The 23,652-nt window shown below is 34.5% G+C and overlaps 4 protein-coding genes across 4 annotated transcripts; 1 reads left to right on the top strand and 3 right to left on the bottom strand.

Annotated features, from left to right (window-relative positions):
* The first annotated feature begins 620 nt into the window (after positions 1-620).
* LOC7482130 (cationic amino acid transporter 1) lies at positions 621-4,827 on the top strand. Its single transcript, XM_002318229.4, has 3 exons — positions 621-1,027; positions 1,115-1,567; positions 3,305-4,827. Exons 2-3 carry the CDS (start codon positions 1,123-1,125, stop codon positions 4,678-4,680), a joined length of 1,821 nt encoding a protein of 606 aa, XP_002318265.2. The 5' UTR covers positions 621-1,027; positions 1,115-1,122; the 3' UTR covers positions 4,681-4,827.
* Positions 4,828-5,506: 679 nt separating this feature from the next.
* Positions 5,507-8,776, bottom strand: LOC7482131 (cytochrome P450 704C1). Its single transcript, XM_052446018.1, has 5 exons — positions 7,930-8,776; positions 7,054-7,342; positions 6,647-6,978; positions 5,821-6,317; positions 5,507-5,734 (listed from the first exon to the last, which is right to left on the bottom strand). Exons 1-4 carry the CDS (start codon positions 8,155-8,157, stop codon positions 6,102-6,104), a joined length of 1,065 nt encoding a protein of 354 aa, XP_052301978.1. The 5' UTR covers positions 8,158-8,776; the 3' UTR covers positions 5,507-5,734; positions 5,821-6,101.
* Positions 8,777-11,472: 2,696 nt separating this feature from the next.
* On the bottom strand, positions 11,473-14,650 carry LOC7482168 (uncharacterized). Its single transcript, XM_002318826.4, has 3 exons — positions 13,498-14,650; positions 13,234-13,382; positions 11,473-11,987 (listed from the first exon to the last, which is right to left on the bottom strand). The coding sequence occupies exons 1-3, from the start codon at positions 14,446-14,448 to the stop codon at positions 11,735-11,737; spliced, it is 1,353 nt and encodes a 450-aa protein (XP_002318862.2). The 5' UTR covers positions 14,449-14,650; the 3' UTR covers positions 11,473-11,734.
* A 1,293-nt stretch (positions 14,651-15,943) lies between these two features.
* LOC7482169 (DEAD-box ATP-dependent RNA helicase 7) lies at positions 15,944-21,545 on the bottom strand. Its single transcript, XM_002318827.4, has 14 exons — positions 20,989-21,545; positions 20,192-20,326; positions 19,967-20,107; positions 19,743-19,854; positions 19,300-19,370; positions 19,072-19,226; positions 18,884-18,995; positions 18,333-18,434; positions 18,179-18,239; positions 17,933-18,101; positions 17,761-17,857; positions 17,574-17,668; positions 16,740-16,873; positions 15,944-16,528 (listed from the first exon to the last, which is right to left on the bottom strand). Exons 1-14 carry the CDS (start codon positions 21,424-21,426, stop codon positions 16,281-16,283), a joined length of 2,070 nt encoding a protein of 689 aa, XP_002318863.4. The 5' UTR covers positions 21,427-21,545; the 3' UTR covers positions 15,944-16,280.
* Between the last annotated feature and the right edge of the window lie 2,107 nt (positions 21,546-23,652).

Here is a 23,652-nt window from a genome sequence, read left to right as displayed (position 1 = left end):
ATGGTGGGATAATTTTTTTATCACTAAACCTTTTTTTATAAAAAAAAATTGTAGTTCGATAAATTTAACGGGTTAAATTAAGTTTTTTTATTAAAAAAACTTATTTTTTTTAATTTTAGACTTCAATAATGAGTTTATTAGGAACCAATCTTTGTATTTTTTTTATTTGTTTTTCATAGAGGAATTTTGTCCTTATTACTCGGGTCATGACTTTGACTTTTTCTCCTAAGTTTACTCGATTAGCTTTTGTTGGGATCTTTTTTTAGTTGAATATTTGTTTTTTATTTTCATCTGAAATTAAACTTTTTAATTTGATTTGATTTGTATTTTACGGGATTATTATAATCTCACAATTCAAGTTACGAGTTGATCTGAATCAATCTAATATATCATTATTTAAAAAAATAATATTATCAAATAAATCATAATCTCAATATTTTAAAAATATAGGATAAGATCATCTTCGTATTTTTTTTCTTTCACGTTTAGAAAAACATGTTTGACAGCGTGTGTGTGAAAAGGCCAGCATGTATCAATAACGTGTGCTACCCTTATTCAAAAACCCTGTATAATAGATTAGATTAATGTGGCATGAAATTCGGATCAACACAAGCAATGTGAACGTGAGATCAGAACAGCCCACATCCATAGGTTCTAATGTATATCGCAAACATCACTATTATTCTCCTACTTGCGTAGGACTTTCCTAGTTTATTAAACCTCAATTCCTCCCTTGCAAGATCACTCAGATTCCACCCTTTTTTTTCCTTTTCTGGGAGATTCAGATTCCATCTCAAGATAATCAATTCCGTTTTTTTAAAAAAAAAAACTTGGAAAGTGGGAGAGATTGCCAGTAACGTATTAGCTGTGAGTCGGTCAACCTTTAGTGGATATATATCACTGCCCATAGCCGGTGAAAGAATCCATTTATACATCTTCTACTGCCTTGCACTACAAATAGAGAGAGAGAGAAACCATTCCCATCTTCTCTAATTCTCTTCTCCACCCCTTAATTAGTTTTAATCAGGTGATTAACTCTTCAATTCTCTCTGTGTTTTTGTTTTGTTCGTGTTCAATTATCATGGTTTTATATGTTTTTTTTTCGTTTTCTTAGGAACAAAGATGGTAGGCGGCAATTTTCATGGGGGTCATCAAGAAGGTGGAGACCAAGAGGGGATGAGGAGGAGGAGGGGATGTGGATGCAGCTGTACAAAGAACGATTTCTTGCCTGAGGAATCGTTTCAAAGCATTGGAAATTATCTTCAAGCACTTAAAGAAACTCCCATGAGATTCAAGGACAGGCTCCTGACTCGATCCTTGGACTCGACCGAGCTCCATGAGATCAAATCCAGAAGTGACCATGAGATGAAGAAAAACCTTACTTGGTGGGATCTCATATGGTTTGGCATCGGTGCTGTAATCGGTGCTGGCATTTTCGTGCTCACAGGACTTGAGGCTAAAGAACATGCTGGCCCTGCAGTTGTCTTGTCTTACGTTGTTTCCGGCGTTTCTGCCATGCTTTCTGTCTTCTGTTACACTGAGTTTGCCGTGGAAATTCCCGTTGCAGGTATGTGTTATTCTCCTACCTTTGCATATTGTTTTCTTTCTTAATATTTTTAATTTTAATTTTAATTTTAATTTTTTTATACATTTGTGCTTGCTAGTCTAATTTTATGCCGGGGCGGGATTGGGAGGCTGGCCGGGGCTGTAGCCTGCAAAGAAAATCTTTCTTTCAGCCCCCTTTCTTCAATGAATTAGATTTTTAATCTTAAAATAAAAAAATTTAAGTTTTAGTCCCTCTAAGATTTTTTTTCTTTAATTTCACCCATCCAAACTATGATTTTATGGATATGCTTGTCTTACACTATGCCCATTATAGCTGCTCAATTTAATTATTATTAGAAAGTCAGTGTAGCTTTCAATTACTAACAGAAGAGATGAAAATAGTTGAAACACAGTAACATAAATGTATTTTATATTTTTAAAAAATAAAAATTCATTTTAAAACTATAGCGCGAACGGACAAAGCTATATAATATTTAATTTTTATAATTTAGAATAGTAATCAAAAGCAAACTAGGAGTTTAATCATATCATGCTCTCCAAGTTTACATGAATTGGACTTCAATCCATATACAACTTATTAGAGTTTGGTTGACCTTTCATAATTATTATTAGATGGCAGCTAGCACAAGCAAACTCACTCTTGTATTACTTGGAATACATGGCACTAGGGGATCTTGGGTTAGAAAATAATGTAGTATAGGCTAAGAAAAATCAATTTGATATGAAATGTTGCACCTTTTACAAACTTATTCTGTTGTCTAATAGCGTATGGTCTTAATTTTTTGTTTAAACTGTATATATCTTATAACATCACAGTGTGAAAGAGATGATTGAAATCACTCTTTGATGGTTACGACAACGTTTGACCTTTCCTTAAAATAGCCGACATAAAACTGTAGTTAAGGGTCCATCTCTGCCCTCAACTTGTATATCTTGACTTCTTGATGATCGATGTTTGTCAATGCAAGGAACAGTTAGGCAGATATTTGCATTTGCTGACCTTTCAATTGGTTACCAAGTTTGACTCCTTTTCTTTTCCTTGTTGCGATGGGTAACAGCATTTTCATGGTTATGGCCTCTAGATAATTACGTAAAATACAATTATCCACTTGTAACCTTTTTGCTAATGTGTTTGAAATTTTTTATTAATTTAATTTTTTAATATTTTTAGATTATTTTACTGTATGAATGTCAAAAATAATTAATTTTTTAAAATATAAAAATATTATTTTAATACTTTTCTAAGTAAAAAATACTTTGAAAAATAACTGTTATCTAACTTAATCACCTCATTTTAATATGGTAGTGCATTCATATGTACATGTCTTATAGTTACATGGGTTCTAAAGGATAATCTAAGCAAAACGTAATAGAGGGAGTTTCTCAAAGTGGGGAAAGATCATAGGAAATGTCTATGAAAATTACTTGAAAGTTGTGGGGGTGTTTGGATGTTGGTATATACAGATTTGCCTAATTTTTTCATTAGAAATGGTGTAGTTATTCATGACTTAATTAAGATTATGGTAGCGAGCACCTTAATCATTCAATGGTTAAGCCGCTAGTTCTTTTCTAATCCACCTGAGTAAAAATGTTAGTTTACTTAACAGGGGTGCCAATACTACGTATGTAGTGTTTAATAATGTTTAGGTCTCATCAGCTACCAAACATGGACATTCTTAGGTTTGTGCAATATATAACAAGACATTGAAAGTTCTTGAGATTGATGTTTTCCTTGCAGGTGGTTCTTTTGCTTATTTGAGGGTAGAGCTAGGTGACTTCATGGCCTTCATTGCTGCTGGCAACATAATACTTGAGTATGTCATTGGTGGTGCTGCTGTTGCTAGGTCGTGGACATCCTACTTTGCCACTCTTTGCAACCACAAACCAGATGACTTCCGAATCATAGCCCACAGCCTTCCCGAGGACTATGGCCACCTTGATCCCATATCTGTTTTTGTTTGTGCTGCCATTTGTGTCCTTGCGGTCCTTAGTACCAAGGGCTCGTCACGCTTCAATTATGTTGCTTCCATCATCCATGTTGTCGTGATCCTCTTCATCATTGTTGCTGGTCTTGCCAAAGCAGACACGAAAAATTACGCTGATTTTTCTCCCAATGGAGCCCGTGGTATTTTTGTGGCTTCAGCTGTGCTCTTCTTTGCTTATATTGGATTTGACGCTGTTGCCACTATGGCAGAAGAAACCAGGAACCCTGCTAGAGATATCCCGATCGGTCTCGTTGGCTCAATGTCCATAACTACAATAGCATATTGTTTGATGGCAGTAACATTGTGCTTAATGGTACCGTACAAGAAGATTGATGAGGATGCCCCATTTTCAGTAGCATTCGAAACCGTAGGTTGGGGTTGGGCTAAGTACGTTGTGGCAGCTGGTGCATTGAAAGGCATGACAACAGTTCTGCTCGTTTCTGCTGTAGGGCAGGCGCGGTATCTCACACATATTGCACGCACTCACATGATGCCACCTTGGTTAGCTCACGTTAATGAGAGGACTGGCACCCCGGTAAATGCCACTATTGTCATGCTTGCTGCAACTGCTATCGTTGGCTTTTTCACCAAGCTTGATATTCTGTCCAACCTTCTTTCCATCTCCACATTGTTTATCTTCATGCTTGTGGCTTTGGCTCTTCTCGTGCGCCGCTACTATGTTAGTGGTATCACAACACAAGAAAATCGCGTCAAGCTCATCATGTGCATTGTGGCCATTCTTGGTTCTTCAATAGCAACGGCTGTTTTTTGGGGTACTGCTGATGAAGATAGTTGGCTTGGGTATGTGATCACGATACCATTATGGTTCTGTGCTACTTTAGCACTCAAGCTTCTTGTTCCACAAGCAAGGGATCCAAAATTATGGGGTGTTCCGTTGGTGCCATGGCTACCATCTGCTTCAATTCTCATCAACATTTTCCTTTTGGGATCCATAGATAAGAAATCATTTATAAGATTTGCTGCATGGACTGGATTTTTGTTGGTATACTACTTTCTATTTGGATTGCATGCCTCCTATGACACAGCTAAGGCATCAGGAGAGAACAAGGTTGAGGATGGTCTCAAGAATGTTGAAGAAGGTGCTGTCCCTTCCCGGAATGGTTCATGAGGTTCAAATGTTCTTTCCAAAACCTGTGAGGTTATGAATTTCCTACACATGTGATTCTGATAGAGAAGCAATGAACATGAACATGCTGCAATAAGCATTATATTCAACACTTTTAAGTAGGTAGACCTCGGTCTAGTTTATATTTTATATTCCACTTGTTCATGTTTTGTTTTTGAGGTAGTTTTTATGGTAGTAATTTAAAAAAAAATAAGTTAAAAAAAAAATATAGTTAGGTGTTGTTAGGTGGATTTAGATATGTATTTGGTAAAAACTGTGGTTGAGGTTTATGTACAGCAAAAAACATGTATAAAATGTTTAGTTGTGATTGCTTTTCAAAAGTGCTTTTTACTTGGAAATATATTAAAATAATTTATTTTTTTTAATTATTTTTGATATCAGCGCATCAAAATGATTTGAAAATACAAAAAAAAAATATAATTTGAAGTAAAGAAAAAAATAAATAAAATTTAAATTTTGAAAAAAATGCTTTCAAAACGCAAAAATAAACAGAATTTTACAAAACTCAGTTAAAAAAACATTTTTTGATGAGCCCCACAGTATAAAACGCAATTTGGTGTATTACCAAACACCAAACTGCGTTTTTTACACCACAAATGCAAAAGAACAAACGGAATGACCCCGTTTGGAAACGCAGGTCAACCCGTGTTTTCAAAAAATTTAATTTTTTTTTGTTAATTTTTTTTTTGATCGTTTTGATGTGCTGATTTCAAAATTGATTTTTTTAAAAAAAATATTATTTTAATATATTTTTAAACGAAAAATATTTTGAACCGCAATCACAATCTCAAACAGGCCTATAAATAGAAGGCAAAGAAGAAAACATTAGCACACACTTAACACGTGAGTTTTACAGCCTGGAGATGCATATAGATGCATGTAGCCCTTTATCTAAGTGAAGGGTAAACATTGTTCGATATGTAGCTTCCTTCCTCGCATCCACAAGTTTGAACCTAAAGAAGTAGAGGAGAACAGCAGCCAAGATCTTCATTTGCCTGTCAGCAAATTCCTTCCCTAGGCAAATGCGAGGGCCAGCCTAAGAATGGTTACAGAAAGAAAAAGCAGATTAGATGCATCAAGAAATTGCAACACAAGTAAACTGATAGGTTTAATGTTACTAACATGAACTGCCGTAAATTTGAAAGGACTTTCTGGTTGAAAGTGTCAAAGAACCATCTCAACCCAAAAGCTTAAGCTATTAGGTGAGGTCCCAGGATATGATTTATATTATTCTCTAACACACCCCCTCAAGTGAAAGCCCTTTGAGCTTGAAACTTGCACAGGCCCACATTACCTTGTGCTTAATTTTTATCAAATAAATGGGGATGGTGAGATTCGAACTCGTGACCGCTTGGTCATCAAGGCTCTGATACCATGTCAAAGAACCATCTCAACCCAAAAGCTTAAGCTATTAGGTGAGGTCCCAGGATATGATTTATATTATTCTCTAACAGAAAGATGCCATCATGAAGCCATCGTTCTGGATGAAATTCCTCAGCATCGTCTCCCCAAATGTTTTTCATCCTTCCCATCACATAAGCCATGTAGGTTATGCCGTCTCCTTTCTTCACCTTGAAGCCATTAGGAAGAATCTCATCCTCTGCAGCACTCTTTCCATCCTGCATTTGGAGGAAATACAAACAACTCCCAAGTGAATTGAGAAAATTATTACTACTTTAAGAAAATCAAACAAGTTGTGCAGAATTAAAATAAGAATCCTAACTGGTATTCATGCATCCAATCCAATTGTCTTTGAGAAACCTCAGTGGAGTATCATGCAACTATGGTTTTGGATGTATATTTAATGAAGCATATGTAAAAGTACTTGACAAGCCTCCATAACTAAGCTAAAATACAAGAAATTATGCAGTTCCACCATGGCAATGACAGAGCTACTTAGAGTCTGAGAGTTTATGTTTGTGGGAGTAACTATTGTCAAATATTTTACCAGAGGAACAGCTGGATAGAGTCTGAGAGTTTCTGTCAGAGATGCATGAAGGTATTGCATCTTGTCCAGGGCTTCTTCAGTCATCAATTTCGAAAATTCATCAGCAGACATACTTTCCTTAATTCTAACTGCTTCTCTGACTTCTTGTACAACCTTCTCTTGAACTAGAGGATGTTTACAGAGCATGTAAAAGAACCATGCAAGTGTATTTGCAGATGTGTCTTTTCCAGCTATGATGAAATTGAGAGTTATATCTCTTAAATACTGATCAGTCATGTTCTCTGGATCCTTTTCACTCTCCAACAAAAACCTTGATAGAATATCTTCCTCCCCTCCCTGTTCACCAAGAAACAGTCAAGTATGCTAAATTAAAAGCTGCATGTATCACTATCAAAATAAAAGTTTACTTGCTTCAAGCTTTCCAGTTTTCATCTGCTCTCTCTTGCACCGAATCAATTCGAAAATGAAATCATTGATGACTTTGATATTTTGCTTAAGAGAGGCTTCTGAACCAATATTAAGGAATCTTTTGAGCCCCCATATTAGATCAACATATCGCCAAAATATGATACTATTAGAGTCATCAAAGGCTTTGGTGAACCTGCTTCCAAATTCATCCAAGCCAGACAAAGCATTCAGCTCAAACCCAAATCCCACTTTAAATATTGAGTCTAAGGTCGATTTCATTAGCATATCCTGCAAAAAAATAAATCATTAAATAGTATAAGTTACAGTTGATTGATAAACTAATTTGATCTATAATGTTCTTGGAATTAACTTTAAGAACATCTAACACCCTTTCCATGCTGTATATATCCTTATCTCTTGTTTTGTAGAGGAAGGCTACAAAGGATGTTCTGAGACATGTAGCTTATGCTGAATCTGTCTCTGTCTATCTCCAAAATGGAACTTCTTGGGTCTCCAAAATAGCAGGTGGTGTTTACTTATCGAGGCATTACTCCAGCTATAATTTCTTAAATATATCAAACTGAAAATTGTCAAGAAAATTCAAGTAAAAAACTTTGATTCCGTTGTTATTTGTAATAGTTTAAGTTTTTGAATTGAAATAATTTTTAATATGATATAGTGTTTTAATGACCACACGATCATGAAAATATAAAATAGTATGAGTATATGCAAGTTTTAATCTCAAAAAATTTTTACTTAAAAATATATGTTAATGAATAATATATATTATTTATTAACTTTGAATTGAGATGATTTTTTCACGATGACTAACCACAATAATATAGGAAATTTGCCACTTGAAGCAGGACAGATACCTGCAAATCTATGCTCTTCAAAGCTGTTGCTGCAACAGTAATCTTTGAAACTAATTTTGCAGCATTAGTCCGAAAAACAGCACTACTTAAATCTCTCAGAACTCTTGTTGAGAATTCATAGCTTGCAAGCTTCCGCTGGTGACGCGATTTATGTCCATCTACTGCGAAAATCCCATCACCAAATAGATCTCTCATTATCCCATAATTATAGGCACCCTGCAACATCATGACAACCAAATTGCACTGTTAATTTCCATAACAAACTGATAAAGTCTAAGATAATAACAAGTGCCTGACACCTTTTCGTAATTGGAGAACTTGGTTATCAGTATATATTCAACATTAAGGGGATCGACCGTGTAAATTTCACTATGCGAAGGCGTAATCAGACGAAAAGTGCTATGTTTCTTAGCAATAGATGTTTGATAATCGAAAAGTCTATTGAAGTGTACAAGGTAATTTAGAATTGGACCCGCAATTGGAGGCTTTTGATCCTCCAGGATCGACTCCTTTATGTGAAATACAAGATACTTCAATGCAAAGACTATCACAAAAACTATCAGTATTCCTATTAGGCCTAAGATAATAGAGGGAGAGACATAAAATCCCACAAGAAGAAACAGCATTAGTTGAACACAAGCCTGGCTTTACATGCAAAGATTTAACAAAAATAATGGGATCCAGATTCCTTTTACACACCAACCCTACAACATGCATGGAGAGAAATATTTACGTGGCCAAAAAGGTCAACAACAAAGATTGCCAGCGTATGAGAGACATGGCAAAATGAAATTTTTATACAGTACCAGGATAGATGGATTCTGCAGAGAAAATTCTCAGATTGTCTAGCACACCATGCCAGAAGCAAATCTGTGGCTCCATTGGCATCTTATCAAAATGTTCACATTATCAGGAAATCAGTCATTGGAGAATCAGTTGCATGATGCAACAATATACCTTCAATCCTCATCTCGTTATTTATGCAGTCAAGACCCAAACTATTTCCCTCCATCACAACATCTAGGGAAGCTGTTTCTGATAACTCATGAACAAAATCATCAAGATCAATCATGCTATAGCCTGCTACTTTTTTTATTTAGTTGGTAGATATTCAAGAAAATTTTTCAATATGATCCTCCTGTCCAATTTACAGTTGTCATAAAAAGTGGGCACGGTGTTTTGCACAAATCAAGACTCGTTTCAATAATCAAAGGAAAATTGGAAGGAAATTGGATGCAGAGACCACATTAGGAAAATGTCTGCAAGACCCAAGCCTGCTTTAAATAGCAGCCACATGCTGGAGCAGTGCTAGTGAAGGATCTGTCCCAGACTTCATTACAATTTATTCTCCCATGCAAATTGGTGATCCTCACAAGAACAAAGCCGCTTTGACACCAGGTAACTAATCTGTCCATATATGTTGAAATTGCTGAGGGCTTTTGCAAATAACTAGCTTTGATACCCGCGCGATGCCGCGGGTTATTTTTTTTATATAAAATATTTTAAAAAATAAAAATTGAAAAATCTTGGATTTTTCTGCAAAGTTATACCCAAGAATCTTGGGTTTGGCTGCAACGTCTGACCTAAGAGTAATATTTATAATATTAATAATAAAATTAAACTTGCATAACCCAGTAACACCAGACCCAAGAATATTGGATGTGGGTCTGACTATAAGGTCGTGTAATAAAAGTGTGATAATTAAATAGAGTAATTAAAAAAAACAAAGAAAAAAAATCAACAGAAAGGAAAAAACTAATGAAGAAAAAGAAAAAAAAATTGAATTAATTGGGTTAACTCTTTAAACCAGGTTACCCCGTAAAACCTGGGATTTGCGTCATGAAAGTTTGATAACTAAATAGAAAAAAAAATGACGGGTTTACCCAGAATTAACCGGGTTAACCCATCAAACCAAGTTAACCCGTCAAGCCCAGGATACATGTCATGAAAATCTGATAATTAAATAGAAAGAAAATTAACTTTAACAAACTAAACTAAAAGAAAAAAAATAACTCGTCAAATCAGGTTAACCTATCAAACCCGAGATTCGTATCATGAAAATATGATAACTAAAAAAAAAAAAATTAACATTAACAAAATAAATCAAACAAAAAAAATTCATTAAAAAAAATTAAAAAGAAAAAACAAAAGAAAAAAGCAGTCATATAATATAATACGATATAATAATAATTATAATGAAAAAACGTGGGGAAAGCTAAAGCTAAAGCTAAATTTTCAACCAACTCAATATTAAAAAAATAAATTTAACAAAGATAATTTAAAAAATAAACATTTGGGGGAAACACTGCAGCCAAACAAAAATCATGCAAGGAAAAGACTGTAGTAATCCATAGTATTTTTTTTTTTTTTGAAAAAAGCTACAAAGTTAAGTTCTCAACCAGCTTAATATAGAAAAAAAACCGAGATCTGTGTAATAAAAGTATGATAACTAAATTAAAATTTTTTTTCACATTAACAAACTAAATTAAACAAAAAAAAATTCATTAAAAGAAAAAAAAACACAAAGAAAAAGGCAAAAAAAAAAAAAACCCATAGGCAAAAGGAAAAAAAAAATAAAAAAATAAAAAAAAAAGTCAAGTGTTTCACTGTGTGCACAGCGACACATTATATGTAAAAAACAGAAGAAACAAAAGCGAGGAAAAAAAAAATAAAACTGCTATAGTGAAAAACCCACGCGTTAAAAAAAACATGTAAAAAAAACAAAAACAAAAAAAAAGGAAAAACTGCTATAGAAAAACAAAACCAAAAACGAAAAAAAAATGCAACAGAAAAAAAAAACGAAAAAAAAAACTGCAAAAAAATAAATAAAAAAATAAACATGTGGGGGAAACATTGCAACCAAACAAAAATCATGCAAGGGAAAGACTGTAGTAATCCATAGTATTTTTTTTTCTTTTTGAAAAAAGCTACAAAGTTAAGTTTTCAACCAGCTTAATATAGAAAAAAAACTGAGATTCGTGTAATGAAAATATGATAACTAAATTAATTTTTTTTTTTACATTAACAAACTAAATTAAACAAAAAAAAATTCATTAAAAAAAAAACACAAAAAAAAAAACTCATAGGCAAAACGAAAAAAAAGAAAAAAGAAAAAAAAACAACAAAAAAGTCAAGTGTTTCACTGTGTGCACAGCGATACATTATATGTAAAAAACAGAAGAAACAAAAGCGAGGAAAAAAAAAAAACAAAACAGCTACAGTGAAAACCTATGCGTTAAAAAAAAACATGTAAAAAAAACAAAAAGAGAAAAAACTGCTATAGAAAAACAAAACCAAAAACGAAAAAAAAAATGCAAGAAAAAAACGAAACAAAAAACAAAAAAAAAAACTTTAGCTACAGTGAATTTCCTACGCGTTTTAGTATATTACTTAATAATTAATAGACTGATAGATCCCCAAAAGACAAAATAGAGACTTTATTAAATGGTTGAATAAACATAAAGCTGGGTTATTTAGCCCAGATCTCCACTTGATGCAGTTTGTGTTTTGCTAGGCAGCAATCAGAAAAGAGATGCAGAAGTGTAGGGATAAACAGGTAAGCATATAAGAAACTTATATCAGATCACAAAGAAAAGGTAAGGAATCAATACAAAGCTATTTATCCTCATGGAATGGATGGTAATTACAGTTGCCAGAAATACAAGAAAGGGTTCAGGATGAAAAGAAGATCAACTCGCAAGCTTAGCCTTGCACTGTAAGGTGAGAGAGAAGCATATCAAAAGTGAAGGTCTGTTCTTTCCCAGCTGCAACTTCCAGTGTATACTTACTGGAGATTGGTGCTGCTTTAAAGGAAAAAACCTTCATCCCCACGTCCTGCTATCCTGTCTCTGTAAATATGAAGTGCTTCTTCCATGACTTGAGCTTGGGCAAGCAATTGAGCTCTCCTCTTTCCAGATGGATGGGTAGAAAGATAATCTCTGAGTGCTGAATCTCCGGTGAGCTTTCCCAATTTCTCATACACTCTAGGTGCTATGCGAGGATCATATCCTGCAGAAGCCATCAATAATAATCCAACATAATCTGCTTCAATCTCCATCCTGAAACAAAAGACATTGGAATGTGTGAGATCTTGCAGCGGACCAGATTTACATTACTATTGTACCTTCTATTGGATAAAATATACTGAGGTTAGTTTCAGATAAACACACAACAAGAATTACTATTGTACCAGTCATAGCCAGAAAAATAAAAGCAACTTGTTCTGTCTCATTGATGATCTTGTCAATTTGTAAACAGTGATAATCCAAGATATAAGGGGAATTGAATTGGTGCCCAGACTAAGGTGAAGCTAATCTTTAAGCCTCTAGAAATTATAATATTGTGGCACCATCCACCTTGGGCTCTTAAACTTCGAAGAGGATGGAAATATCTAAGATGAGAGGGAGAGATGCAAGAAAGATCCATTGCACTGAAAGCAAGCAAACAACAATTAGAAAGAGATGGGTAGTATGTATGGGTGCTCTTCACAGAATCACACAAACCAAGGGCTTCACTAGATGCCATGTACTTTCTGGTCTTCTACCATCCTCTGAATATATTTAGATTTCAGAAAGTGTTGCATGATTTTACAGAGATCAATAATAAGCAGTATTGAATGTGATGTAAGTGTTGGCTGCTGTTTGTGCATGTTACTGTTGGGAAAAATTAGAGACACATCATTCAATCTCCCTGAGACCAGTCCAATGAACAGCTAAACTCAGGTGGGACTATCAAATCTATATAATCTGTTATGATCCATACATCTCACAAACTGTGCTAGGTTGAAAGCACAAAAGCCACTTGCCACCCACATACATGATACGTCATTCTGATCTACATGGATCTTTGTTCCACTAGGAAAAATCCAGCAGGAGGGATCCTGAATCTCCTAGGAAAGGAAATAATGAATTTCTTTCAACAAAATCAAATTACAGCTGCTGTATTCCCTATCAAATATTACCTAAGAATACATCTATATTAAGTGCTTATACTAAGAGCTAATAACAATGTTATGCACACTTAAACTACATGCTATTACGCCAGAATCAATAACAATAATGTTGAAATTGCTTGATTCCCTGTGATTTCATACCAGTCCAGGCAGTCTGGCTTCAAGCCTATAGCACATATGAGACAAGCTTAACAAAATGCATTAATAAAATTATTCCATGGCCACAGAGTGTTTTCTTAGTTTACATGAAATATTCCTGCACATATTGCCAGCCACAACATTACAGAATACAAAACTAACAATTTACATACAGTAAATAACAACGCAAATAAAGGTTAACAAAAGAAGCATACCTTCGGGAGAAAGGTAGCCTCAAAAACAGAACCGACATTGCATTTGCAATATCAGGCATGATAAACTGGTACAAAATGAGTTGCAAAATGGCAACCCACAAATTCTTTGTGATTCCTTCTGCTGCATGTCGTGCCACAGCATGCCCGACCTAATCAACAAAAAAGCATCCAACAAAACAAAAAACAATCATCTTCAACCCAACACTAAAAATAGTAATAAACTACAATTCTAAAATACCAAAAACGTGTACAGAATAGATATACCTCGTGCCCAATAATGGTAGCTATCTCTGCATCAGTTCTAAAATGCTCAAGCAATCCAGTAAACACAACAATCTTCCCCCCTGGCAAACAAAAAGCATTAACAACAGGCTCATTAACAACCAAGATCTCCCAATTCAATCCATCCAGATGCGAAGCATCTGCCTTCAACCCTTTCTCTTTCTTTCTACATTGTTGAACCCAATTATCATCAAGAATTTCATCTTCTTTATACCACTTCCCCTCAATTTTCTCTTCTCTCTCACTCAAAGCCTTCAAAGTCTCATGAGCACTTGCCTCATGCGCCATATCACTCTCCTGCGATGCATACCCCATATCACTCCAAACTTGCTCACGCTTCAACCCTCTTTGCAAAGCATCAATAATATCCTGTGCAATCAAACGCATCCTAACACTTTCAGGGTGTAATGCAGGCAACATCTTCCCCTTAAAAGCCGCTTTCATTTGCTCAAACTGAGTCTCACCCATCTTCCTCTCCATTGTCTTTGACAAAAGCACAAAATGCCTTCTTTTTGTATAAGGTACAGTCTCTAAATTACCATAATAAACAGTAATAAAAGCACCAGAACCAACCAAAACAACAATCAAAACAGTTCTTGGATTCCTAAACCACCTCTTAGGCCCTCTAGGCTTAAAATGTTGTACACGATACCTATCAACATAATAAAATCTCTTTGCACCGATACCATTACCAAGAAAAGGATTATAATTAATTTTATTAACACCCATTTGAGAACCAGACCCCAATCTTTGATAAAAATTACAACTTTTTGAGAACCCAGAAAACTTAACTGGATTTGAAGCAGAACTCAAAGACCCATCTTGATAAATTCTTGAGAAAGCTGATTCTTCAACTGAAGGTCTTGTAACAATCTTCGACGTGTAGCTTGTCAAAGCATCAAGAGCTAGTTTTGCTTTCCTGTAACACCCCATGATTTCTTGATCAAGATCAAAACTTTATGGCCAAAGATTCATCAAGTCACGGAGTTGCGTGTTTTTTATGTTGTGAGTCGTTTGTTTTGCGTCGTGTCGGGCTGTTTGCTTGGGCACTAGGCTGTTGAAGACGGGTCTGGAAGTTTGAGTGTGTCTTACACACGTTCTGACCGTGGAGATGGTGAAACGGTGGAGTTTTGTTCCTAAGGAATGACATGTAGTCGAACCGGTCTGTTATATGGGTCCAAATATGTTACTACAATTTTTGTTCTGCAACCGAAACAACTTTTTTTATCAATTGTATCCCTAAATAATTTTGGTTTCTTAATTTAGGCCTTATATTAGAATTACTTCATCGGGAAAGGTTGCACAAGTCACCTACAAAACGGCATCTCTTATCACCAAAAAGAAGATACAGTTTAGATGAATACATGTTCAGGGAGGCTGAGTTGAGAACTTTTGAAATATGAGGAACGAAATTGATATAAAAGTTATTTTGAGGTAAAATTAAAATTATATGTTCATTATAAAACTCGGTCTATGTTAGGTTACAAATTTCTCGGATTAACCCGTCGAATAAAACCAATTTTAACAACTATGCTATACTTGTTATGAGAGAATTCATTTCGAGAAACTAACTCGAATTATGGATTATCGGATCAGTATTTTAATTAAATGAGCATCATTGAATTAATTTGCAAGCATTACCTCATTAATTTAAGTTTATTAAAATTTTATTTATTTTTATGTTTCAAAAGTATTTTAAAAAAAAATTAAAATTTTATTTTATTTTTTTCTTTACTTTAAATTAATACTAATATTATTTAAAAAAATAAAAAATTATTATTTTAATATTTTTCTGAATGAAAATCACTTTAAAAAACAACCGTAATATACTCTTAAACAAGCTAACCAAACATATATTCTACCAAATTAATCTCAACTAAAAAATTTTTTTTTTTTTTCAAACTATAACCATGAAAGCTACCAAGTCAATATCGTTTTCAGGGTTGAATTTCATGGATGAGAGTTCATAAGATCATAAATTTTGGTTAGTATACTCATTTAGAGGAGTTTAAGCACAATAATGCCCAAATTCATCCAAGTGATGGTGACCATCTTCTAATTTAAATTCTTTTCCAAAAACACATTCTTTCATACCCAAATTTCCATTCTTCATCTAATTTCTGTTTCCTTCATTCTATTTTTTAAGAAAGGAAATTAACAGAAAAACAAATTATAAATAAATTTATAAATATACAAATTAAATATATAGTTTCCACCACTACAAGGATTAATTACGTCCAAAAAGAACAAAGTTATAATTTACCCTCACTCAACACTAAACTCATCTCTACTTGTATGGAATTTGATGCAAGCATGACTCGAACAGATGTATCAAACAAAGCAGCTGACAGATTATATTTCACCTGAACCTCAATAGCAACATAATATCAAGAGCATTGTGTACAAGATTGAAAGCGCAAAGGGCAACTAAGAGAATAAAATATATTTTGCGATTCATAAAAGTTATTTAATAGATTTGGACTGTTCAATAATCAAATAATATTAGAAATCTTGTCACCTGATCTTAGATTTTCATTGAAATTCAAACACGGGGAACACAGCAAAAATCCCCTCAAAATGAAATAAATATGGCATAATTTTTTTTTATCAAGCCTAGGATAATACACTTGCAGGAAAAATCTATATAAATTCCCCAGGCAAGCCAGTTGCGTTTTCAAAGTTTCTTCGTTGTTAGAAACTCTTCAGCCTGTAACAACTGTAAGGATTGCTGTGTCCATGGACTTCTGGGGCAAATTGAAAAAAACTCACCACTTGTTCCCATTGTTGCGACCTTGAAAGCCACCAGAGCCATTTCTTCTATCTGAGAACCCACCACCCCTGCCACCTCTTCCCCCTGAGAACCTATTACCACCACTCCTATCACCAAAACCACCTCTACCACGACCACCACCACCACCACCACCACCAAATCTACCCCTTGGTCGGTCTCTTTCTTGCAAAGAAGGCAATGCTTTAACCACCTCTATGTTCACACCAGCAGCATTTTCCTGAGCTGCAGTGGCAGAGGAAGAGAAGAATAATGAGCACAAGCATCACGGCTCAAGGTATTGCAAACAAAAGATGAAAACAAATCAAAGTGAAGGCCAAAATGAAGCCAATCACGCATTCAAGAGCACAGATTTCATGCATAAACAGATGCCCCACAAGGAAGTAATTGCCAAGCTAAGGAAATTATATGATTAACCAGTAAACTATAACATTACCAGCTAGGAAAGTATCAACGTCTTCTTTCTTGACATCAAAAACTGCACCATTTCCATCAGCTGTGAGGCTCATGCCCGTCACTGACTCAACCTTATCCTCAGGCAAGATTCTCCTCATGACACTAAAAGCAAATCTGGGGAAATTCAAGAAATGGGCGAGAGCTGCCAATTCAGATAACAGCTTCAAAGGAGAGAGGTAATTGAGATAAGAAGAAATTCAATTAACTGAATTTCATGGAAACTACTCAGTATTTCATAGAGATATTCTGGACTCTTCACCAAGTCCTAACCTTTTCATAATTAGTCAACTTAAGTCATAAAGAAAAAATAGAAATAAAGAAACAACAAAAAGTTCAAGAAAAGAAAACCTTCACTTTTACAACACCTATAATACATGAGAACCCCACTCATGATGGGTGTACAATTATTGTATTATAAGCAACCCGTCAACCTGTTAACAGTAGTTAGCTTCCAAAACCTGTATTCCTTCAGCGTATGTGCAATTTTATAAGCTTTATTCAAATTCAGAGTTTTTGTCCTTGGACTACAAATGTCAGATCATAGGGCTACAACCCTAAAGTAGGTGGAACTCCATTTTCCTCTCTCTAATCTCACACACAGACCAAGAATAAAACAGGCATCAACACATGCATTGAGGTCCATTGAAGTCCTGCTAGCTGATAATGACTCAATGTCAATGTCAATTGGGTCACAGCCTTTCTAAAAGATGATCAAAATCTCTCAGCTATTCTATTTCAATTTTATTGGATAAAAAACTCTTTAGGGTTGAATTTAAGAAACAGAGAACAAGAGTAAGAAGCTTTTAGGACTTACGATGGAGTGTAAATGGGTTTGCCAGATTCAAGAAGTAAAGTTACATGGTTGTCCATGGAAGTTAGCAGTGACCTACTCTTGATCTCAGTATAACCCTGCATTTGCATGTTTTCAGTTCAAGGTGCTAAGTCAAGAGTTAAAATATCGAAGTCTATTTGAAAAAAAAGCATCAACAAACATAACTTACAGTAGCCTTGGCAAGTGCTTTTGCAAGTAGTTCTACAGCTGACAAACCTGAGGTACTCAACAGATTCTCTGCTGCAGATTTGAATGCTGGAATTACACTGCAATATTTGCTGCATGTTAATATCTGAAGCTAAAAGTGTTTAAAGTACATGAACACCATCATAGAAGTATACCTGTCAGAAACCTGAGTTATTGTTTCTGCAGCTCCCACGCCAGCTGCTTTGGCAATATCCTCAGCCCGGGGGGCAGTTATATGCTCAAATTTGACACCTGATTCTCTTTGAATCTTAGATATATTTGACCTTCTTGGATCATAGAGCATCACAGCAACACCACTATTGCCTATAAAAATAGTGACAACTCTAAGCATCAACATCAAAGACATTCAAAAGATAGTAGTCATAAATACGCATATTTACCTGCTCGTCCAGTACGTCCAGACCGATGTATATAAGCTTCTACATCATTTGGAGGTTCACACTATAAAGCAAAAATAATGTTATTTGACAAATAACAATTTTAAATTTCATAACGTGCACCAGAAAACATGAGAACTCAGAAACAGACACACACCTGGATGATTAACTGCACATCATTGATATCCAATCCTCTTGCAGCCACATTTGTAGCCACCAAGGTCAGGAATTTGCCAGACCTGAACCCAGAAAGGGTCACCTGCAGATATCATATATTAGAAGAAAGAAAGAGATTAACAGAGTAGGTAGGTGTCTTCTTTTTTAAGATGCACAGTCTCCACACAAGGTTAAATGAAGTTTTCCTCTTGACTGTCAATGCAAAAATATGGATATTAGGTTGCTTCCTTTTCACAAGACTTTCTGTATGCCACCAAATATCATCTGCCAAGACTATACGCCAACAGTTTCACAAATATCTTAGAAAGCAAGGGAACTACTGAAAGGGGGGGTAAGAGAGATGGGATATCATCTTCTGAGTTCTGAAATCATAATTGAGCCCATCCCCAAGCTAAAAAATTTACTTACAATACATGGCCCCAGAGAACTTCCGAAACAATTAAGGAACCCAAAAACAAAAACAATTGAGACATTCTGCTCATAGACAAACATCAAAACAACAGAAGGAATCATGAGTATGCAAAAGTTCACCTCACGTTTAGACTGCTGTATTTCCCCATGTAAAGCCCGTGCTCCAGGCAATAATCCAGCAAGTTCATTTGCGGATTCCCTTTTCTCTGTGAAAATAATTGTACGGCCTCCGCTGAATAAAAAACATGCAAGTGAAAAACATATCCAAAAAAATCACTAATAAACAAAAAGTTGAAGGAAAAACTAACCTGCCATAACAACTTATGACATCAGGAATAACCTGAGGCATGGCAGCAGTAGAACAGGGAAGTACAATATGCCTTACATTGGTGCTGGCTTTCATTTTCTCATTACCAACAAGATCAATAGTTTTCTTAGTTGGCTTGAGAAACCTAGAAGAAATCTGGCAATGTAAAGCAAAGATTAGGGATAACACAGAAAATTTAAATCACTAATTCATAAAGTAAGGAGCATACATTTTTCACCCAATCTGGCAAGGTGGCACTGAATAGAAGTGTTTGAACTTTTCTTACATCCTCTACCTTTCCTGCAAAATGGTATGCACTAGTAAATAAAACAATAACTTAACATCTAGCATCAGTTAGGCAACAACAGAAGAGTTTGGTGACTAGCAACAATCGGAATGTGTTCAGAGACAAGCATCTATAACGTAATCTAATACATTCCAATAAAAAGTTTTTAGGAATTTGAAATGGCAGAGTTATCTGACTAGCAACATCAAAACATGTTTAGCCACCAACATCTACTAACACCTGGAAACAAGGACTTAGAAATCCGGATTATAAAGACATTGACATGATAGAGGTTACAGAATCAATAGTTGAACTTCAAGTCATGATTCCAAGCATCCTTATCGTCAAAATAACATGTTTCAAGTCTCCAACATGCAGATACATACCTAGAATAAGTTCAACATCTTCAACAAAACCCATCCTCAGCATTTCATCAGACTCATCAAGGACCCGAAACTTTAATAAGCTTAAGTCAATGTTGCCCTTCTCTATGTGATCCTATGCCAAGTTTAATGGAATAAAAAAAATGTTAAAAGCAAAGAATATTCAAATGCATGTACCATTCTACCACTATCAGAACATCAAAATAAGATTCTGAAAAAAATGACACCTTTATGCGGCCAGGTGTTCCCACAACTATATCCACCCCTCTCTTCAAGGCAAATTCTTGAGGCTGGTATGAAGCTCCTCCATATACACAGCAAGAATTCAAGCCCACTGCTCCACCATAAACTTTGAAATCTTCAAACACCTGAAAAGTACACACATGACTGAATATAAAAGAGCCATGTCAAAAGTCAGCATCCATAGATGTATCCTCCATGTTGTATTATACCTGAGTGGCCAGTTCCCTGGTAGGTAAAAGTACCAAAACACTTGGTGGCCTTCCATAGCCTGTCTTCCTTGATGCTTTTGCAGGCCCGTTTACTAGTGACTCCAAAATTGGCAAAACAAAAGCCAATGTTTTACCCTGCATAATTGTAGCATGTCAGTGACCGTTTCTAAATTATCAAAAAGCATATCCTAATTGACATGGAGCACATAATTATGCTTAAGAAACACAAAATCACATGCACCAGAAATATCTAGTTAGGCTAACAAACACTCATTTTCAAACCATTTCATATGTAGCTATTTCCCCCATTCAACAAATAATACAAATACCTTCACAAAACAACTGAGCCATTAAAAACCCCAGATATCATGTTAAACCTGTCCTTCCATAATTATAGGACACAAGCTCTCAAGTGCATAAACTCTTAAAATTCTATTACAAAACTCAATCTTTAGCTACAATAACTACTACAAATCATTGAAACATAGCCCCAAAAACTTATATGACCAGTTTGTGCTCCCTTTGAACGCACGAACCCTTAATTATACAAAATTTGATAAATTTTCGTTTTACAAATTCGCCCATGATCAACCACTAATTTCATGAAATGCAATTTGCAATCATACTTGACTAACTCTGCATAATCATAACATAACTAGCTGTTTTAACTGTGTACACACAAAATCAGGCTTCACAATTTGTAAGTAATTGCAACATAACATCTCATTAAGCAAAGACAAAAGAACAAATCAAATTTTCCAACAAATTCATTCATAAACAAACACAGAAAACCAAACCTGCCCGGTCCTTGCTCGGCCAACCAAATCACACCCATTAAGAATATCCTCAAAAGTCCTAGCTTGAATAGGAAACAAAGCCTCAATCCCTCTCTTCTTCAACGCTTCCCTCAACGGTTCAGATATCCTAAACCTGGTAACTGCATTAGGATCCTCAGCTTTAACCTCCTCTTCATCTTCCTCCTCTTCAACAACCTTAGCTTTCTTGCTTTTCTTCTTCAAATTCACAGGCTCACCAAGCTCTGAGCTGGTTTCACTCCTCTCCTCATCATCATCATCAAATTCTACAGCTTTTCTCTTCTCTTTCTTCTTCTCTTTCTTGCTAGAAACCATCAAAGGATCAGTTTCTTGGGTCTCAAGAACTATTTTCTTCTTCATCTTCTTTTCTTTCTTGGGATCCACAGGGCTGTTGTTGCTAGTAAGAGATAAAGAAGGCATGTCTTCCTTTCTCTTCCTCTAGAAGGGGGCTTTAGGGTTTGTGGGGTTTTCTTGTTTTCTCCTGCTATGGAAGAATGTGGAAGTGGAGGTGCAGAAGCAGGAGAGAAAGAGGAGGAAGGAATCGTTAGGGTTTGTGGTTTTATGGAGGTGGAGTGGAGATATTTTAGGCCGTTGGATGGTCAAGCCCTAATTAATTTGCTTTTTTGCCGTTGGATTAGAAACGTGTTAGTACTTTTATAGTGTTGGGCTTGAATTTCTTGTATAAAAATATGAGTGGATGGGCTAGGGCTCAATTGAGGCACAAAGGCTAGAAATTAGAAAAGGTCCACTACGAATTGTACTGAAAACAATCTATAGTTTTTGAAAAAAAAAAAAAAAGTATATATAGTGTTTGATTAAAAAGAATAATGCTAAAATTCATGAGTATCCATCAAGGTTTTAGCCCAAGCCCAATTGAAAATTCTGTTTTTTAAAAAAAAAAATTCAACCTGCCTTATTTTTGTGAATTTCTTTATTTTATATGACAATTTTTTATAATTATTTTAATGTATTGATATTAAAAATAAAAAAACAATATTTTTTACCGACTTATTCCAAGTTAATAGATTACTTAGTTAACCTAGAAAGCGAAGTCTACGGTTATATGCCTTCCTGTTCAGTCATGGCTAAATCGAGCTGTATTTGTTTTTGTATTATCAATTAGAATATTTATATATGTTTACATATTGAGCAATAAAAATATTTCTTTATCGATACCTAAACTTGAAAAAAACATTTATTTAATTAAAAATTTTAAATTTTTTTTATAAAAAAATAAGTTAAACTAAGTATCCCAGCCTAAATAACCTGGCATAGCAGGGCATTAAAGTATAGAGTATACAACCCGGAAGTTCTCATACTCAACATATTCTCTGATCAACAATTCATTCTACATTTATTTTTTCTTATATACTTGCCAAATTAAAGTATTGGAGTCTCTTGTTCTACGAGATACTTGTATTCAGGTAAACTTTCACCATCAATCAAGCATAACACCTAGGCCTCCCTAGCCTAGGGACACCATCATAGCACATGAAGAGCTTCATTTTTTTGTAAAGATTTTTCTCTGCTTCATTAAAAAAAACAAAAAAAAAACTAGCCGATCACTTACTTGTCAAATATGACTACTAAAGTTAGTGTTTGAAAACACAGAATAATCCGTGTATTTAAAAAATTTTAAATTTTTTAATTAAAAATTAATTTTTTTATATATTTTATATCGTTTTGATGCGCTACTTTTAAAAATAATTTTTAAAAAATAAAAAATTATTATTTTAATATATTTCAATATAAAAAATACTTTGAAAAGCAATAACGATTATACTCTCAAACATACTCTTATAAAACGATTAAATACTCTTATAAAACGATTAAATACTCTTGCTCCATTGTAATCTCACTCAAATAAAATACATCAAGAAATTTCACCCACACATTGAGAGCGGGGCTGCCTTTTATGAAATTATTAAATACTATTAAATGATTTTCTTTCACCCTTTCTCTGGGATTCTTGTGGTTGTTGGAGGCTTACTTTTTCTTTTTTTTTAAACCATCCTCTACATTTATGTGGCTGCCGAGTTGTTGGTAAGTTATCTCGAGAGAAAATCCCAGTGCCTGGAGTCGGAGAGATCAGCAGTAGCTAGGAACTCGAAAAACAACAATAACACTTGCAAAATTCAAGATAAAATGATGCCCTTTACATTTATTCCCATCATGCCCTGATGAGTGGAATTTGCTAATCCATCCAATTCTATGGTTGTTGGTTTGTCATCTTTTAATTTATGAGATGAATTCATGTACTGTTTGATATTTTAAGGTTGTTTCATATTTTAAGGTTGTTTGATAGTTTTATAGTGTTTGTTTTTTTAATGTTTTTTTTTAATATTTGAAATAATATTTTTTTATTTTTTGAAAATTATTTTTGAAAAAAAAATTAAATTCAATGATAACAAATTTTAAATCGCCTCTTAGAAAAGTGTTGCGGTCTGAAAAGTTGTATGGTTGTTGCCATTGATTTGCATATCTCTAAGACAAAATATAACCTTCATCTATATAGGTGTGTTCGGTAATGAAAAACTATTTTTCTTTTTTTTTTCTTTTTGTGTTTTTAATTTTTCAATAAAAAATAAAAAAAAGTGCTTATTTTTTAAAAATAAAAATGAGTTTTTTCATGAAAAAAATAAGGAA

The sequence above is a fragment of the Populus trichocarpa genome, chromosome 12 (assembly GCF_000002775.5).
Source record: "Populus trichocarpa isolate Nisqually-1 chromosome 12, P.trichocarpa_v4.1, whole genome shotgun sequence".
NCBI lineage: Eukaryota > Viridiplantae > Streptophyta > Magnoliopsida > Malpighiales > Salicaceae > Populus > Populus trichocarpa.
This window is presented reverse-complemented; position numbering and strand designations above follow the sequence as displayed.

Excerpts from the sequence above, each read along its gene's own strand:
- LOC7482169 (XM_002318827.4), bottom strand. The coding sequence starts at position 21,426 with ATGCCTTCTTTATCTCTTACTAGCAACAACAGCCCTGTGGATCCCAAG. Across the intron at positions 19,371-19,742 it reads AGATGTTGAACTTATTCTAG|GAAAGGTAGAGGATGTAAGA; the intron begins GTATGTATCTGC and ends ACCATTTTGCAG. Across the intron at positions 17,858-17,932 it reads ATAACTCAGGTTTCTGACAG|TGTAATTCCAGCATTCAAAT; the intron begins GTATACTTCTAT and ends CAAATATTGCAG.
- LOC7482168 (XM_002318826.4), bottom strand. The coding sequence starts at position 14,448 with ATGGGGTGTTACAGGAAAGCAAAACTAGCTCTTGATGCTTTGACAAGC. Across the intron at positions 13,383-13,497 it reads CTACCATTATTGGGCACGAG|GTCGGGCATGCTGTGGCACG; the intron begins GTATATCTATTC and ends TTTGTTGATTAG. Across the intron at positions 11,988-13,233 it reads AGGCTACCTTTCTCCCGAAG|GATGGAGATTGAAGCAGATT; the intron begins GTATGCTTCTTT and ends CTTTTGTTTCAG.
- LOC7482131 (XM_052446018.1), bottom strand. The coding sequence starts at position 8,157 with ATGATGTTGCAGGGTGCCTATAATTATGGGATAATGAGAGATCTATTT. Across the intron at positions 6,979-7,053 it reads AACTGGAAAGCTTGAAGCAA|GGGAGGAAGATATTCTATCA; the intron begins GTAAACTTTTAT and ends GTGAACAGGGAG. Across the intron at positions 6,318-6,646 it reads TCTATCCAGCTGTTCCTCTG|GATGGAAAGAGTGCTGCAGA; the intron begins GTAAAATATTTG and ends CTCCAAATGCAG.
- LOC7482130 (XM_002318229.4), top strand. The coding sequence starts at position 1,123 with ATGGTAGGCGGCAATTTTCATGGGGGTCATCAAGAAGGTGGAGACCAA. Across the intron at positions 1,568-3,304 it reads CGTGGAAATTCCCGTTGCAG|GTGGTTCTTTTGCTTATTTG; the intron begins GTATGTGTTATT and ends TTTTCCTTGCAG.